Consider the following 17,395-nt stretch of genomic DNA (forward strand, 5'->3'; position numbering starts at 1 on the left):
ATCCCTTTGAGTAACTCTCATTATTCATCCATGTTCTTTGTTCCTGTTTACTTGTGAAAATATCAACTTAGATCATTTTGGATGCAGAACCTTGCCATTATTTTTATTGTTAGCTTGACTGTTGAAGTGTGTCAAAGAACTTCATTTGGTTAGAACAAAGGGAGCTGATTGATAAGACTTTGTTAAAAACCAAAAACTGAGGGTTGCTACAACAGCCAACCAGAATAGATGTAAACATTACATTCAATAACTTACAACTAAAATGATGTACATAGTAATATCCCAATAGGTGGCAAATCTCGTTAACAAACTTGTGATATTTTTTACCAGTTACCACTTTTTCAATGGTCCTTGCTGCATTTACAAACTTGTAAAATGTGTTAGTTCTGAGAAGGTGGGGGGAGTTTGTCTTGTGCGATGTAAATTCAATTTTTCATCATTTATTTGAGACATGAATTTGAATTTGATCAGAGACACATCTAATACAACTTTATCGCTTCTCTAGTAGGTCACCAGTTACAAGTCTATCACTGAGCCAAAGGGAACTTTTGGTTAGATAGGTCATACAGTGGGTCATATAATTAGAAAAATATGTTATTGTATCATCTCAAGAAAATAAAAAGACAAATTCAAGTTCTTGATAAAGTTTCCAAATGACATAACTCACTAGTGCTCCTCAGGTGTACTTCTAGCCAGTAGGATTTAGGCACAACCCAGACTAGCTCCCCTGTAAGTTTTCCTACTCAGCGATTGTTTTGCTGATGAATGCTTCACGCTTGTCTTTTTGACGCAGGAGAAATCAAACTGGTATTTTGGTCCTCAAAGTTAGCAATTAATTAAAAAACTACAATAATCCACCTAAGAAATTGCAAACTCATGTGAACTTGAAGTGCAGCCCTTGAGATATATCAAACATAATCCTGAAAAGAATTGTTGAACTGAAGGACCCTCCTGCACAGAGGGGATTTGAGAAGGCAAAGGCTGAGGAAATGTTCAGGTTGGGGTGCATATTGGAGCCAATCAACCCCATGGAAGTGCCATTTGTAGTATGTCATACTGTAAACTTATGACAACAAGCATTGGGTTTTTTGTTCACCCACGAACAGTGACAACATTTTATCGGGTGAAGGTAAGTGTGTACAAAATGCTTCAGTCAGTGATTTTAATTCATAATGAGCATTAGAAAAAAAGGAACAAGCAAAAAAAAAAAAAAGATTAACAGAAGGAAAAATTGAAAAACCTTCATCAACAACAATGACATCAACAAAACAAAGAATGTTATTTATCTTATCTAGCAGTTGGGATTTTTTACACCTCCCCCCATTTCCTTCCATGACCCTCTCCTGTCACACTGAAAATGTAACTGGCAATAAATACCAAAAAAGATCATAAGACTCCAGCAATAAAAATGCGACTTTCTTAATTTTCTTCTGTTTAAAGTCACATTGAAATCAGGGAGAATAGCATTCTTGTATTCACGGAAAACTCACCCAACTTACAGTTTTCAGACTAAGCATGTCAGCGATTGTTTGCAATTCATTTGGGAAAGGGGGGGTCTTGACTCCATGTTTTACGTACTAGAAGCAGAGATGTCAACAAAGAGAGAGAAAAGAAGACATTTTTCATAGTGTACAATAATAGTTATATTTTTATCACTAAATACTTACAAGCCCTGTGACATACATTGAGGGAAGTATCCTGTGACTCCTTTAAGTAAATTAGTGATAACTTATTGACCAATCAGAGCGTGCAAAATATCACAGTTATTTCATAGCTTGTTCCTATCTCCTAGTGTGGTTACTATGATACTGGAGCTACTTTCAATTATATCAGTAAATATGCTGTGCGTAAAACAACAGTATAAATGTTCCAATATTTGTGAGCTTCCTAACAATTCGAATTTGTATTTTATCATCTAGGGATATAAGTCTTGTTCAAAAGACACTGAATAATATAAGATATAATATATCGATATAATAAACTTATCATAAACCTTTAAGATATACTTTTTTCTCTTCGAGGTGAATACGTTACGTCTTTGAAGTACGATGGCCCTCCATGATTATAATGATGTTATTTTTCATAAAACCGGGATAAAATGTCAATTTCAAAAATGACTAAAATGATAGATTTATTTTACAAATCTATTCTCTATTTTCCCAATATAATTGTATTGGGATTCCTCCGAATCGGCTGTCAGAAATAAGTTGACTGATTCATTTGAACGGAGCTTAGCTCCAACGCTAGTTATGGATAGTCCTGTAACATTACGAATTATATTATTACTTTCGAACAATAGCCTAGCATCCCACGATTTGTGCCGTTTTTCCAAGGGAGCTGTTGGCCGACTAGAGTAGACGAGACACAGCTGTTATGTGAACTTCCAAATCGGTTGTCATTATGGTGGATAAATGTTTTGTACACACATTTATATGCATGCTTTACCCAAAGTAACAATATGGAATGTCAAGCAAATCACGACGATTGGTAAACGTCGGTTGAAATTTAAACTTACATTTGCCTCAAGGATTTTGCAAGTAGTAGTCAACAATTAGCACCGGCATATTGCGTAGGACCTCTACTTAGTTAAATATGTGAAGGATGTATTAAGTTCCGAATAAAACTAGGCACAATTGCCGAAGGGATTCCTTTCTGTAGAGGTAAAAAAAAGGTATAATTTGTTCCCGGCCTGCGAGGAAAAGATTACACGTGTACAAGACTTAAAAAGCACCCGCACAGGCATTGTTCTACATTTAAAATGCTTTGTTTTTACCACGTTTTCGTTTATATAGCCGCTGTGGTTTGCGTTGCATTGCTGACTTTTCCGGCGTAATTCGCGTCAGTAAGATATTATGGCTGTTTCAAGCCTTGAGTCTTTGAATTGAGTCATTGTGTCAATGAACCTTCAGACACAGGTAAGAATTTCCTACAAAACTGTAGATAACACATTTAGGAATGAAATATACAGGTTAAGCAACTCTAGCTCTTCTAAAACACGGATTAAAATATTTCCGCCAACAATAAAAAAATTTTTTTTCCTTACGAGTATTTCAGTGTTTACACAGCGCCGGAGTTTATACTTCAAACATTGCCTTTAGACAAGTCAGCCTCACAGCACAATAACTCGGTGATTGTCACTGTCGGCAACAACGATGTATCCACCTGGAGAAACAGCCACACCCTTGGGGTAGCATTTCTGGGCGAGGCCATTGAGTCCAGAGGCAAGAGTTGCCTTCAAACTCCCATCCTCGTTAAAAACTTGAACCCGATGATTGTATTGATCAGATACAATCACGTGATTGTCCATGTCGAAGGCAATCCCCGTTGGATACTTAAGCATTGATTGGCCATTTTCCTCCGCACCAATCGCCCTCACAAAGTTCCCGTTTGAGTCAAACACTTTGACAGCGTGGTTGTTGCTGTCTGTGATGAATATTTGTCCGTTAGCGTCCATGATAGCGTGATAAGGGTGATCAAGCTGTCCCTGCGCGTGTCCATGGCAACCAAGTACGCGCAAAAGGCTGCCGTCCTCCTTAAAAATTTGAACTCTGCTATTCCGCCGGTCAGTGACGATGATTTCGTCCTCGTTGCCCAAGGAAACTCCCCACGGACGTTTAAACTTGCCTTGTGTCTCCCCATAACCACCAAACTTGTTGACAAAGACACCGTCCTTCGTGAATCTCTGTACGCGGTGATTGTCCTTATCACAGACAATAATGTTTCCATGTCTGTCGACAGCCACGTCTGTAGGATGATTCAGTTGTCCGTTTTTATCTCCCTGGTTTCCGAAACTCTTAAGGAACTTTCCTTGAGGATCGAAAATCTGCACACGATTATTATGGCAATCGGCCACGAGGATTTTCCCTTCGCTATCGACTGCCACGCCGCAAGGAAGCTTGAACTTTCCTTTAACTTCCCCCAAGCCTCCGATGCATAAAGTTGGACGCGTTACGTTGCTGTAAATGCGGGGATTGGTAACCATAACTTTAAATGGGCTGCCTTTGATGGGTTGATGATGGATTGCGATTCCAACTTCGTGCTCGCCGTTAAGACTCGGAGTAAAGCCGACTGCATAGCTCCCGTCGCCTCTGTCGACGATTTCCGACCTAACAGTTGCCTTATTTGGACTTCGAACATCGATCGTTACGAGATCTCCGCCGCACGTTTTCGGCTGGTTGTCGAAACCTTTCGCTTTCACTACAAATTCTGCTGGTGTGCCGACGTGAGCCTTTGATAGTCCGTCACCATTTGCTGTCGATAAATCTGAGCATGTATCGGAAACGAGCACATGACCGAGAGCTTTCCGAGTGGTTTCGACGGAGTTTTCGTCGTGAAAGAAGTATATGTTCCTGTAATTCTTCGTATTGTAGTCTCTTCTGGTGTTTGAAATCTCATTCAGCCGTCTTTTCAAGTGCTTTTGTATGACCAAAATTTCTAACTCATTGCCGATTTTTATGGCTCCCTCAGTGAACTGACAGCTGCCACTCAGACGTTCAAGAATCAACTCAAAATGTTGTTTCTCCTTCCGCAAAGAGCTTTCCTTTGTTTTAAATGCGCTGTTAAGTTCATTCAACAATTTATCTTCCTGTTGTTGTAAAGTCGCAATTAAAATCTGTGTATGCTTCTGAATAGCTTTTTCCATACTCGTCCGTTCTTCGTGAAGTTTAAACAACATGTTTTTGATTTCGTTTAAAGATTTTCGTGTGTTTTCCATTTGAGTTTTTCCCTGTCCTAGTAGACTGGCCATGCTGTGTTTTTGCTTATGATAAACGTCTCGTAGATAAGAAAATCTGTGTTTTCTGTGCTCCGTGACTGTACAGTCTAAGCAAATGGGCTCATCGCAAGTTTCACAAAAGTACTTCAGTTTCTCTTTTTGATGATCAGGACAGCTTCCCAACATACTGGTTACTTCAGGCTGTTCCTCGGGTATGTCCTCAAGGAACTGATCTTGGACATGATAAATCGCATGGTCCTTTGAGTGTTTGTGGAACTTGCGATGATGACTGTGATGAACAGGAGGTGATCGGAGAAACTTCGAGTTTGTTGTATTAATCGTTACAATTTCAGCAAAATAGCCATTCAACAGCGCCGCAGGCGTTTGGGAGATCTTGTCTGGAAGAAAGGAGTTCATCATACAGTTGTAAAACCTTCGTTTCAGAATCTCGTCGTTTAAATCGCACAGTTTGCTTTGATCCATGTTTCCTGAGACAGTTCAAGATCTGAATCGTGCAACCACATGCAGATGAATTCGAAAGTCGGTTAGAGAGCACTTGAAAACAAATTTTGGAACCGACGTTGTTTACGAAGCTAAAATAAGTAATCGTTGCGGGGGAGTTTGAACAAGGAAGTTTTTTTGATATTTGCCCGTCTTTACAAAGGCTTGATCGAAGATAGGCGAGCGCCTCAAGAAAATTGCTTTTCCTCTTAGCTAAACGTGGCAGAAATTCACTCCTGGAAAGTACAAAGATAAAATAAATCGAATGTTAAAAATGCAAATATTGCAGACGAAAGGATAACACAGATTACAAAACAAAAGTTTCGTTGACACAAGCCAATAAAATACCTCAGAAACTGCCAAAATCATGTCAAAAATGACTTAGCCACACGGGATTTGTTTGAACTACGTGACAACACGCAACATTTGAATCCGAAACGCTAACATCGGTCGGTCATTAATGCAAATTTTAAATTCGCAAGAAGGAATTAAAGTTTCTCTGGTTTACTATTATGACCAGCATGCCAGCTGTTGATTTTAAGGCGTCCTTTTGTTTTCTCACAAAAGGATTTTCTTTACAACCTAGATTACAGAGATCATTTGCCTTAGGGACGCTAAACGAAGTATCAATGGGAAAGCGCTCTGATTGGTTCGCAGTAAGTGAGGTACAATTCACTTTTTGTACTTGCACAGTGAAACAAATTAAGCGACCGGCTTAAGAATAATTTGGGAAAAATGAGTTCTTTAAATATCGGTTCGTTTCTCGGACCTTGCTCGCAAATACAAGAAATTAACCTGCGCACGAGAAATAACTGCAATTGCATCCTAAAGTAATTTGTCAACTGAGTAATTAAAAATGCGCTAATGCTTCTTTTACTGCCAATCAAGACTTATAATCTGCAACAATAGTGAGCGTCTAAATCTAATCAAACCAGACAGGAGGTCGTTACCTCTCTCAAAAAGAAAATTGGATAAGAATTATTAGGTGATATTAAAATTCTTCAGCAGAGCTCTTGCTTCCGGCGAGTTAATCTCTTGTTTATTGCACACTACCAAGGCTCTACAAGGGTTGTCAATCCAGCATGATTCAAGTCAATTTTAGTCCATTCACCCATTCTACTCAAGTCCGTTTTGCGGCTCGTTATGGTTTTATGTTACACTCGATATGCTGACAGTGTACTTTGTCTAAAGCTGCCAAACTTGCGAACGTGCTTTAAGTATGTTCTTGTTAAGAACTAAATCCTCTTCTCTAACTGAGAGGAAGCTTACACAACAAACAAAAAGTTCATCATACAGAAAATAATTTTAACAATAATCTAAGTCTTTAATCCGTGTTTTCGTAGTAATTGCGTTTCGATCAAATTCAGTGCGCGTACGATCGATGATAAAATATTTACTCGTCGCTCCTTTAGCGAATACCAAAATCGCGAAATATAGATGTTTATTTACCAGCAGGTTTGTTAAAGAGTACTTACCTACGGTTGTTAAATCTTGTTAAAAATTGTTCGATAACTCTTTACTGAATAGTTGAAAATAGGCTGATTGAATTCAATCCACTTCCTTTTCTGGCGTCTTGAAGAGACAACACAAAATTGGAATTCCACAAACAACACTTTATGTTCTGAACTGTGCGGCTCGAGTAAAAGCTTCAGGTGGTGGAAGACGATGCTTTCATTTTACCCTATATATTTGGCTTAAAAGGCAGAAGGGCTTGTGAAATCATTTGATGTAGTTAAGAAATTAAGCACCTGAAACTCGCGATGTCACGCCCAGCTGTGATTATGAAACACGCTTTAAACCTGTGAAAAGGTGCTAACTTAATACACTTCCCAGTGCTTAAACATGTTCGGTTGATTTCGCAATTCTTAGACTCAGATACAACTAAACGTTCTTATTAGTGAGCTTACTTCACTTCCTACAAGAAGAGAAGATTACATAACTAGTGCCAAAAAAAAACAAAAAAACTTAATGTCAACCGAGGAAAATTGGCACATCAGGTACTGATGAAATCGAGAACGGTGTGTTCAAAAGCCGATATCCTTGCAAGAATGGCGCTGTTGTTAAATTATCCACGAGATTTCCTTGGCAATGAAATTGAAGCGATCATTGAGTCCTAGCTACTCAAAAATACTCTCCGGGCCTCTCTTGATGATACAAGAGAACAGAGCGAAACGTTCAATGAAGTATGCTTTTCCGACATATTTTTTCCGGGAAAGTTTTCGAGTCTTTCCCGCGAAGCTGATATAATACGCCTCATGTTTATTATTAATCGGCTTAAATAAGACAACAATGAAAAGGTTGGTTCTAATCTGTAAATGTCCTTACTGTAATAGAAGAGAAAGCTTTTGCTCGTAAACTCAATTGCAGTTCTCCCAACGCGGTATTGAACCATTACGATGTTTGTTTGTGATGTTTGAGTTTTGGAGTGCAAATCCTAGCAAGTTAAATTCCACCATTGCTCCTCGTCAAGGTGTTTATCACGTGTTTGTGAACTTAAGTATTCTTTGGTGCAATTAAATCACGACTTACTGAAAATCACGCCGCGATATTTCTATAATGCACTTACCAGGCCCTTAGGCGTACTTCAAATCAAGTTCGCAACTGGATTTGCTCTGAATTGTTTGACTTGACGGCAGACTTCGCCAGACAACCAACGCTTCAAGAGAGTCACTCACTCAGGCGCTCGACCAGCGTGCCTTTCTGTATCATCAATGCTTAGTCGTCGTGATTTCGATTAACAGGCGACCGAATATCAGCTCTCTTCGACAAACAATGGCTAAGCTGCCCTTTTATTTTTTCTGCACGTGTGTTTCGGTACGTTCTTGTTTTTCAAACGAGTAGCTTGAAACGCTTTTGTTATAGAAGTCTGTGCCTATGACGTATTGTTTGTAGAGGTTTGTAAACTTGTCTTAAGCTTAGTAATCCTTTTATTCAATCGAGACATGAATCACATTGCGTCATAGCAACTGTGAAAAAAAGCCCTATTAATTTAGGAATGGGCGATGTGATTACTGTGTGTCGTTCGTTGTTGCAACTTCAGTTAATACTTCTTGAACAATAGTTTTGGTTGGTAATTTAGTTCCAGTTGTTCTGAAATTTCTCTTCACATTCCTGGCCCGTATTGGTTACATTAAGCACTTCTCTGTACAAATCTCTATGTTTCCTTTATTTTTAGCATCTATTCTGATTTAAAACTTCCTCTAACGCCCTGTTGGTCTAAGTCTGTTATAGTAAAACTGGTAAAACTATTGTCTTGTTACTTCTGAACACACAACGACGTGAGGCGTCGGTTTTGAAATATACCGAATTTCTTTTCGCTTCTTGAACAGTAACGAGTAGTTGGTGGTGATATTAACGTTTAATTGAGCTTTTTTAACTTCCTCTCACGCTGAGCCTGCTAATAAACTGTCTTACTTCCGTAAAATTGATGGAAATCTGACAACAGCGCCCCTGAGTTACTACGTGACCATTTGCTTCATGCAAATGTTTCAATGTTTTTTATTTGTAATACCCCGTAATCCTCTTTATCCTTGATAGCCTTTTCGTTTATTTATAGGCTCTTTCTCGTTAATTTATCATGCTAATCAAACTTGAGTTACTGGTTTCTAACGGATTTATTATTAAAATTAGAATTTCTGCCTCGCAATCAAAAGGAAGAGAGCTGGGAAGACATAGTTGAATAACGTTACGCATGCGCTAGGCTTTGGCGCGGAAATCGGATCTTTAGTCGTTTGTATGGTTGATTTTCTGTTGATTCGAGGCGTTGTTTGTGTGGCCGCTTTTCTTTTACAGAGAAACCTAGAAAAACTTCGTACGCCCCCTAAATATTTTCGAAAATTAGTTTTCTCCTTAAAAACACTGGTGACAGGGACATGCCTTCGACGACAACAAAATGGCTCAGTTTCAAATGCCAGCCCCCTTTTCCCCGCGGATTTCGCTAAATTTTAAACCTCGCACGCCTGAGCCCACGTTGTAGACCGCATACTTGTGACGTAGCGTTTCGTTTTTAATCTCTGCCAGTTAGGAAAATATCCTGGAAATTACCGTCTTGACAGAGGTTCACGCCGTTTCTGTGATAAGCCTCATGTCGAGAACTTGGATTGTCACTTAAGGGAACCGCCGTGAAGTTTCTGTTGAAGTCAACACAGATCATATTTGCCATAAAGCCATACTTACACTGACGACTTTCCCCCTAATAATTACGAAAAATTTGCTTGCTGTACACGTTAGCAAAGGTGACAATGTCTCAAAGGAAAGTGTAAGCTCTATCTAATCCAAAGATCAAACGTCAGGCTTGCGCAAGGGGATCAATTTTGGCGCCGCTTATAATTAGTATGATAATTTCCAAGTGAATTAACATGCAGTGCAAAAAGGGGTAATTTTTTAAGGAAACTATGGTGCTGCGTTGGTGGAGGGGGGGCACAAGATAATTTGGTGTTATCAACTGAGTTGATAATGTGAACTGGCCAACATAACTTGAGATTAGAAAGCTTACGTTTCGATCTTTAGCCCTTCGTCAGAGCGTTAGCCCTCCGCCCTTTCGCTCTAAGATTTCTTTGTAGATAGAATAAAAGTTCATTTTCTTAACCGACGTTACCCACGGCGTCGCCATCGTCGTTTCCTAAACTCCCTGTTGTTTATACAGGTCCCCCATTAAACCAGCTTTAAGCCGAACTGGGCCAGACTCTCTAATTCATTTATCGCAAATACAAAATACTTACACGCCGCCTTCTGCTAGCTTTTTTTCCTTTTCCCTTTTATAATTATAGAAATTTTGGGAAAAATTGGTAATAAAACTATAATCCACGCTGTGGAATAGCGAATGAAAAATTTTATTTTAAGAATAATTACACGTTTCCCATAGCTTTAGGTTTCTTGAAACGCCCGTGAAACTTAGCTAGAATGGTTTATGAAGAGAAAATAGTACTCGACTTAAAGAAGAGTAAACTAAAATAATTATGCAAGACGCACTTATCAGTTGTAAGGGCTTCTTTATCATGAAATGTTGGTAACTGGGATTTCAACTAACTTACAGTTTCATCTATTGCCACATTTTAAATATTTCGGTTTCTTATGTAATTCGCTTGTCTGGTAAGGCTCTATGGATTTCTCCGGAAATTTCAAGAGTTGTCGATTCACATAGCCAATGCTTAGCTAGAAAAGAGAGTTCGAGATTTACTTGAGAGGGAAAAGTGAAGCTTGACACCTAGCCCTGGTGAAAGCTAAAATAAATGATTCTATTGATCTATCTCAGTAAAAAATCGACCAGTTATGGAGATATTATTACTTTTTCTCCCTAGCTAAAACGAGAGGTCTGTTTAAGATGCAGAACCGCGCAACACTGTCTTATTGTTGTTTCTTAAACTTGAATGTTCCGCAAATTTTTTAGAAGTCAAATTATATTTCAAGGAATTCTATCACTTTTCAATTTCAACGCCGACGTGCATGCTAAATCACACGTGCTGTAAATGTCACAGATGAATTACAACTTCCGATAAGAAAGGAATAATTGTGTGATATTTCTCTTTTCTTTACACGCGACCACTACGTTTCGACGATTTTGGTTGAGCGATCGTAAAGTCTTGACCAACCCAAGTGCCAGAAGATTGCAGAGAAATTCTTTCGGTGTAACTTGATCCATCTTCAGTTTCAAAAGACCCTCCAAGCGATACGAACCCTGCGCCGCGGACTTTGGCGGACCTTTCTGGTATCTCCACTTGTCGCGCGCGTTCGTCGAAACAGTGCGCGCGCAATTTATTCCAATGAGATCTGATAAGGCAAGCAACAGCAACTACCAGAATCACACTAAATATTACAACCAAAGCGATAAGCGGACCGCTAAGGGCATTTTCTTTCTCCTTTGGAGGTTTTTCACAAGGCAACGAAGTGGACATACACTTTCCTTTGCAGCAGTATTCTTCGAGGCTTCCCGGCGAGCCGCAGTGTTCTTCTCGGGAACACGATATGTTGCAAGATCGCCGACAGTAACCGCTACAACAGTAGATGTAGTCCCCGAGGCAATCTCGATGGCTCGCGCATTTTCGACTCTCGGAAACTCCCAGAAACCCCCCCAAAAAAACGATCGAAAACACAAAGACCGTAATTCTGGGCATTCTGGAGATAGTTTGTGGCAATCTGCTATTCCATGGTGGCTTGTGCACTCGAATCCAAAACACATGAAAATAACCCATAGCTGATCTTAGGGGCTTTCCGCCGTGCTTTGTGCTAAGAGGAATTCCAGTTTTGACCAAACAGGATTTTCAGCACGTAGGTTTTATATTTGAAGAACTATATCGAAGTCACGTATGAAATTTCTCTCAGCTAAATATGACAAATTGCTGAATTCCTTCATTCAATGATTACGCTGGAATTCGTGGGAATCTTCATCTGTGATTCTCATACAAGCAACGCTACTTTCATACAGCTTCGCAGCGACTTGACTCGATACAGCTGTGTGAGATAGTTTTCACAGTTTCCATATTTAAAGCCCAAATTTCACGGGCGAATATCGCTCCAGGCTACCGAACCGGAAAAACAAATCAAGCACTTACCTCTGAATTATAGATGGTCTGATTTGAATAAGAATAGGAAAGGAAACTTCACGTTAAATCTCTCCTATCACTCTAGTCACTTTAATACGTGTCTAGTGTTGTGTTTGTACAGTCTTCACATATATCAATTTCCTAACTTTTCATAAGCACATGTAAAAATTTCTAAATGACCACTCAAAGATTGATTTCGATGAAAGTCTTCGTTTAACAAGGCAATAAAATATTAATTTGTTGTTACTCAATGTTCAATAATTTTTTTTCAAATACAAGGTTTGAATACACCTTTATGCACTTTTTGGCTTTCAAAACATAAAAACATACCTCCCAGTTTTGCTAAACTGATTCATCTACTGGGAAGTTTTTCCTTTCAGCTGTTAAAACAAGATACCACGGTCCGCGAGCACCGGGTAACTATCAATTTGATACTGCCTTTGGCGGACTTATCAGCAAGTACAACTGTATTTTATCAGACACTTTGGACGTTTTGATTGTGGCCGCCATAACTTCTAGAATCCATTGAAAAAGTTTGTCATTCACTAAAAGCGAGTCCATTTCGCTTTCAAGTGAATGGATAAGGCTTTTACTTCGGCAGAAGAAATTTTTAGCATTTTTATCTGCTCTGGTCACTTTTCATGACAACAATTTCCTTCGAGCCATTACAGGTAATCAGACTAAGCTTATGAAAAACTTCAACTTGTTCGCCGCGCTATTTTTGCTACCGCGTGGCAGCTTGAAATGAATTAAGATTCTACAATTTCTTCTTTGTTGACAGATGAATTTGATTTGTGGCTGAAAATGTATAAAAATATTGACAGATACTTCCATTCAAAGTGAATTAAATATTTGTTTTACTTTTCTTCGTTAGTTTATTGGTCTTAGTTTCATTTCGCTCTCGACAAAAAAGTACAAATTACCTGTTTGTAAAATTTTGCTTAGAGGCAAGTGGAGCCAGTCAAGTAATAATTAAACATGTTTGTCATGTTCGAAGCAACTTTTCATGCAAAAAGCACTTTTAAATCGGTCTTGATTATCTTCATCGGAAGATCAATACTATTGTTGACTTGAAAATCAAATCGACCGCTTTACTGCATGGCAATTTTGTACTCAGCTGACAATTCCAAGGGCGTCCTTGTAAAATGAAAATCAAATCAATTTATCGGGGTATAAACGGAATTTTGTTATGGTTTTCCTTTTACTATTCGAATAAAACCTTTTCTTGAGAGCTCAATCCTACGTTGTGAAAATAGTGATTTTAAAAGTGTTATACCGGTAGTTCTGACCATAATTACCGCAAGAATATTTCTCCCTGCTGGTACCTAATCAAGGCTGAAATCAGAGCCATGAATATTGCACGGGCTTTCAAATCCTTCATATCATTATTTTTTTCATAAGTTTTTTTCTTTAGTCATTTTTAAATAAAAGGTAGTAGTAAAACCGTGGCGGTAACTGATCATGAAATAATTTGCTGTATTTCACTTTTTCACGATTCTTGCTTTTAAAAAAAAGAGGAAAATTAAAGAAGTATTTGTGTGATAGAATAACATCGCTGTTGTAGATATTATGGGCATAAACTTTCTCCCGTAGCCCTTTTCCTCTTGGTGATAGGATGCACAAGAAATCAGAGTGTATTGTTGACATCTATTAATAGACTTCTGTGACATTGTTTTCGATTATATTTACAATGGCCTCTGAAGCTAATTGAATCGATTCGACCCTAGAGAATTCTTCTCTGCAATTGTTGTGTTTTTGAAAAAAAAGATTGCTTAATTGATCATCCATTTGATTGTAAAACTTAGACAAACTAATCTATGTCTGCAAAACCGGAAAATTAGACCCATCCGGCCTTCGATTAAGTATTGTCTCGAACAGTTTCACGCTGACAAAAGTGGTTCCAGGTTTTTTTCTTTTTTTTCAATCAGACAATGAGCTCACATTACTTCAACGAGTATGCGACGTATTGTTGACAATATCTCATCAGAATTGTTGGAGTACTCTGTTTAAAATATTGAAAAACTAACGAAATTCTGAAAGATTTGATTCTTGTTTGCTAAACGATGTTACTTATTAGACAGGTTTTCTCAATAGCAGTTTTTTTCAGTCGATGTTTCCTAAAAAACTCCATCTTCAAAGTTTGATTGAATGTGATCATTTCTTTCGCTACCCTCTTGAAATTAAACGCAAGTCTTTGACTTCTATTTCACAGATGCGTGTTCCCTGACAAGAAATACTCAACAGAAATCTCGATTTTTCTTGCGTTTTTGTCGAAAAAGAAGATTGATTTGGAAAGATTGTAGACCACGAATAGTACCTGCTTTTCGGCGAAGGCCAACACGCGAGTGAAAAAGAAAATAGTGAAAAAAAAAAGGATGTTTGCGCGCCACGAGGAACTCTGGGAGCAAAGTGCAATATAGCCAATCTTTTGTTTCACTGATCTTTCTTGTTTCGCGCAACGGACTTCGTCGAAAAGGTTGGACTGCTGGGAGTCTACAAAGGTTTTATTGGTGTACTGTATTTAGGAGCAATACAATTTTAAACTATGACAAGTGCTTCAATCCTTTCATTTTTTGTTGGACAATGCGAAGGATTTTTTCAATTTTAGAGGAAGAAAGAATCAAGCGCATCACAAATGGAGGGTGCAAAATTAGGATGATGCCACCCAACCCTTTTACGAAGAGTTGTTTTTGTGTTTTTATTCTTGGATTTGCCTGACGCCAAACTCAATCAAAGATGGCGGCTGAAACGTCGTATGCCAACGAAATTTAGCGAGAAAATGCTCTTCTGCCTTCCGACTAAAGGCTGGAGCATAATCTTAGATCTAATTAATGAAATTAATTTGACTAAAGGATAAAACTGTTCGTGAAAAATGTGATTTGATGAACAGATTAAAGGCGAACAATGTTTTACGGGTCACGCCAAGAAAAACATTCAGGAGAAAGTATATACGTGACTAGCACACGTCACAGAACTGTTATACTTCAGATTTTGAAACGCGATGTATGTTTTGTAACGCACAAAACGAAAAGAATGTGCACGTACAATTGAGCAAAAATGTTTGTCTTTTGAAATTTCTCACGTCCAAAGATTTTTACGTGAAAATTAGACTCAGAGAACTTTTGACGTGATATTCAAGTGAACCGTTCTAAATCCGATCGATAGTAATTCTGTTTCGACAGATTTCAGATCAAAACAGAGATAGACTCAAATCAAATTATGCTGAAACTTATCGCATTCATTTCATTTTTTGTTACGCATGTTGCTAAAATGAACAAGAGTTTGACTGATTACCTTATTTGAACAGCAACCTTAATCGTAACGGTCGCCAGTGAGATACAATAGTGTACAATGTCATGACACCAAACAGGACCTCAAAAGTGTTGTTTTGAATCACTTTTTGCAACTGGAAATCAAAAGTAACTTCAAATAAAGGAAACATCTGAATAAAATTTTCGTCCCCGATGTAAGAAATTCTAAAGAGAACTGAACAAGGATAGTTAAGAATAGACGACAGAAAAACACACCGGCTAGGCCCGGCCTGTATTGCAAATTTTCGAGCGTCATCGAACAGTTTCGGCTCCTTTGGCAAGAGCCCGTAGCTTCTTGATGGCCACAAGCATTTTCACTCTTACTTATCAACTCCTAAGCTTTCTATCGAATCAATAGTCGAGCGACAGTAAACTCGGTTAAATTTTGATATTTGCATTCACCATCTTTAGTTGTATACTTATGCAAGCAGAATCGGCTTTTACCAAGATCACTTCAAAAAGTTGTGACAAGAAACTGCTACAATTAGTTATTGCACATCCTGTGTTGATCAGTGATTATTTAGTACCGAAGCTTCAGGAAACGATGCAAGTTTTTTTTTCGATATGTCATTAGCTTAAGAACCTCAGAACTCTTTGAAAAGTTTCAAACTGCCCTGTTGTTGAATTTCCACCGATGCTGAGGGCAATTTAAAAACCTAACTGAGATAAACAGTGGATCTGCGCAGTCCTTCGTCAACAGCGCTTGAGGCGCATTACCCCCAAGAAGTTAGTCAATCTTCGAGACATGAATGACCTTTAACTCAATAAATGTTACTCTCCTTGGGTTTTCAACTATAAGTTCCTTCCTCTGCCAGGATATGTTTACACAACTTACCTCAAATGTACTGCTTCTTCGTAAGCGCGATGTCTTCGAGAGTTTGTCAAGGATTTGTTGAGGACTTCAACCACAAAACCTTAGAGGATAACCATAATCACTTATCAGCTGCATGATGAAATATCTTATGTCGAGTAATGTTTTGATGTCCCACCAGGAAAAAATGTCTCGTCAACACATCCCGGCCTGAATTGATTTATAAACTGAAGCTATCTCGTTTTAGCCGCGCGGAATTTCACAAGGTACAAAGTTTGTCAGCTTAATTATGAGGATGGTAATTAAGAATGCAGCTTAGAATAAATCATTTCATTAATTGGAAAAAGACGGTTAGAAAATGAACAAAAATGGGCACAGCTCACAAAACAAATTGTATTAAAAACGTCTGGTTTTCGCATTAACCTCTGACGAGAGTGAAAAATGCTGGTGTTTTGATGAAGAGTTTAAAACCACAAAGCACAAAGCTATCCGGGATTATTGTTTATAAGTTAAATTCTCGACGCTGCGGATACCTGAGCTTCAGATTTTATACCAACCATGGTTTACGATTCGCCTTTAAATTCACAGAAGGTTTTAAGACCTTTACTGACCTGCAATGATGCAGTTCCTCGTTACACCTGAGCTGAGAACAGAAACACTGCAAGGAATTTCTAAAGAATTTGAGAGTGCTCCTGCCAAAGTTATAGTTTTTGTGTACGTCAGTCTTCTTTACTTCAATGTCTGTTCTACTGTTTAATTTGTTTATTTTAATTGTTTGATAAGTAAACTAAAACGATATATCTTCAAGATTGTACCATGTTATTTCTAAGACTTTTAAAGCCTGATGGTAACATCGTGTGAATCGAAGTCTCAATTTGGTTGTCAAATTTAGTGTTTTACTCTGGAGAGATCCAGGAGTTCAGTGAAAAAAAAAAGCTTCAACCAAGATATTTTAGGTAACTGCCTCGTAAAACTTAATTGTGTACATTAATTTGCAGCCTAAGAAAACAGTTAAGGAATGTTTTGTTTTCACTCTAACCTATTTTAAATGACAATAACATTAGCGAAATCACACGTATTTTACCAAACAACAATCGACACCGAACATTAAAGCTTCTTCAATCAACGTCAAAGTTCACCTGTTTCTCGACTTACTTATTGTCCATATGACTTGGCTCTTCCAAAGGTCGTTAGTCACCGACTAAGAGGTTAGTTTTGTCTACTCACGTCTTTAACTCATTACCTATAATCTCGTTATGGCATATAACGAAAACTTTTCAGCTGACTGAGCAAACTAGCATACGCTGCAGCTTAGCATAAGCCAATTGAAAGCATGTCGATCCCGACCTGTTCTCAACCCGTACTTTTCTTTCCTCACGCGCGCGTGTCCCTTTTCGGGATCAGAGAGGTTTAGGGTAGTGACTAGTACCTTTGAAGAGGAGACAGGGATATATCCTTGCCAAAGCAGAAACCATTCCGAATCAATTTTCTATATAAGTGAGGCTCTTTGAGTCAT

General features: G+C 38.4%; 2 protein-coding genes across 4 annotated transcripts; both read right to left on the reverse strand.

The window, feature by feature from the left end:
- Positions 1–1,635: 1,635 nt before the first annotated feature.
- On the reverse strand, positions 1,636–16,600 carry LOC131785551 (E3 ubiquitin-protein ligase TRIM71-like). Of its 3 annotated transcripts, XM_059102474.2 has the most exons (3): positions 16,491–16,600; positions 15,904–15,982; positions 1,636–5,451 (listed from the first exon to the last, which is right to left on the reverse strand). In XM_059102474.2, exon 3 carries the CDS (start codon positions 5,195–5,197, stop codon positions 3,110–3,112), a length of 2,088 nt encoding a protein of 695 aa, XP_058958457.2. In that variant the 5' UTR covers positions 5,198–5,451; positions 15,904–15,982; positions 16,491–16,600; the 3' UTR covers positions 1,636–3,109. The 3 variants fall into 3 exon arrangements, with proteins under 3 accessions (XP_058958457.2, XP_058958452.2, XP_058958464.2); XM_059102469.2 differs by lacking the exons at positions 15,904–15,982; positions 16,491–16,600 and adding an exon at positions 7,782–8,069; XM_059102481.2 differs by lacking the exons at positions 15,904–15,982; positions 16,491–16,600 and adding an exon at positions 5,564–5,697.
- On the reverse strand, positions 10,048–11,730 carry LOC131785660 (uncharacterized). The gene has a single exon (XM_059102589.2). It carries the CDS (start codon positions 11,404–11,406, stop codon positions 10,747–10,749), a length of 660 nt encoding a protein of 219 aa, XP_058958572.1. The 5' UTR covers positions 11,407–11,730; the 3' UTR covers positions 10,048–10,746.
- Positions 16,601–17,395: the final 795 nt, after the last annotated feature.

Source organism: Pocillopora verrucosa, chromosome 10, assembly GCF_036669915.1.
Source record: "Pocillopora verrucosa isolate sample1 chromosome 10, ASM3666991v2, whole genome shotgun sequence".
Classification (NCBI taxonomy): domain Eukaryota; kingdom Metazoa; phylum Cnidaria; class Anthozoa; order Scleractinia; family Pocilloporidae; genus Pocillopora; species Pocillopora verrucosa.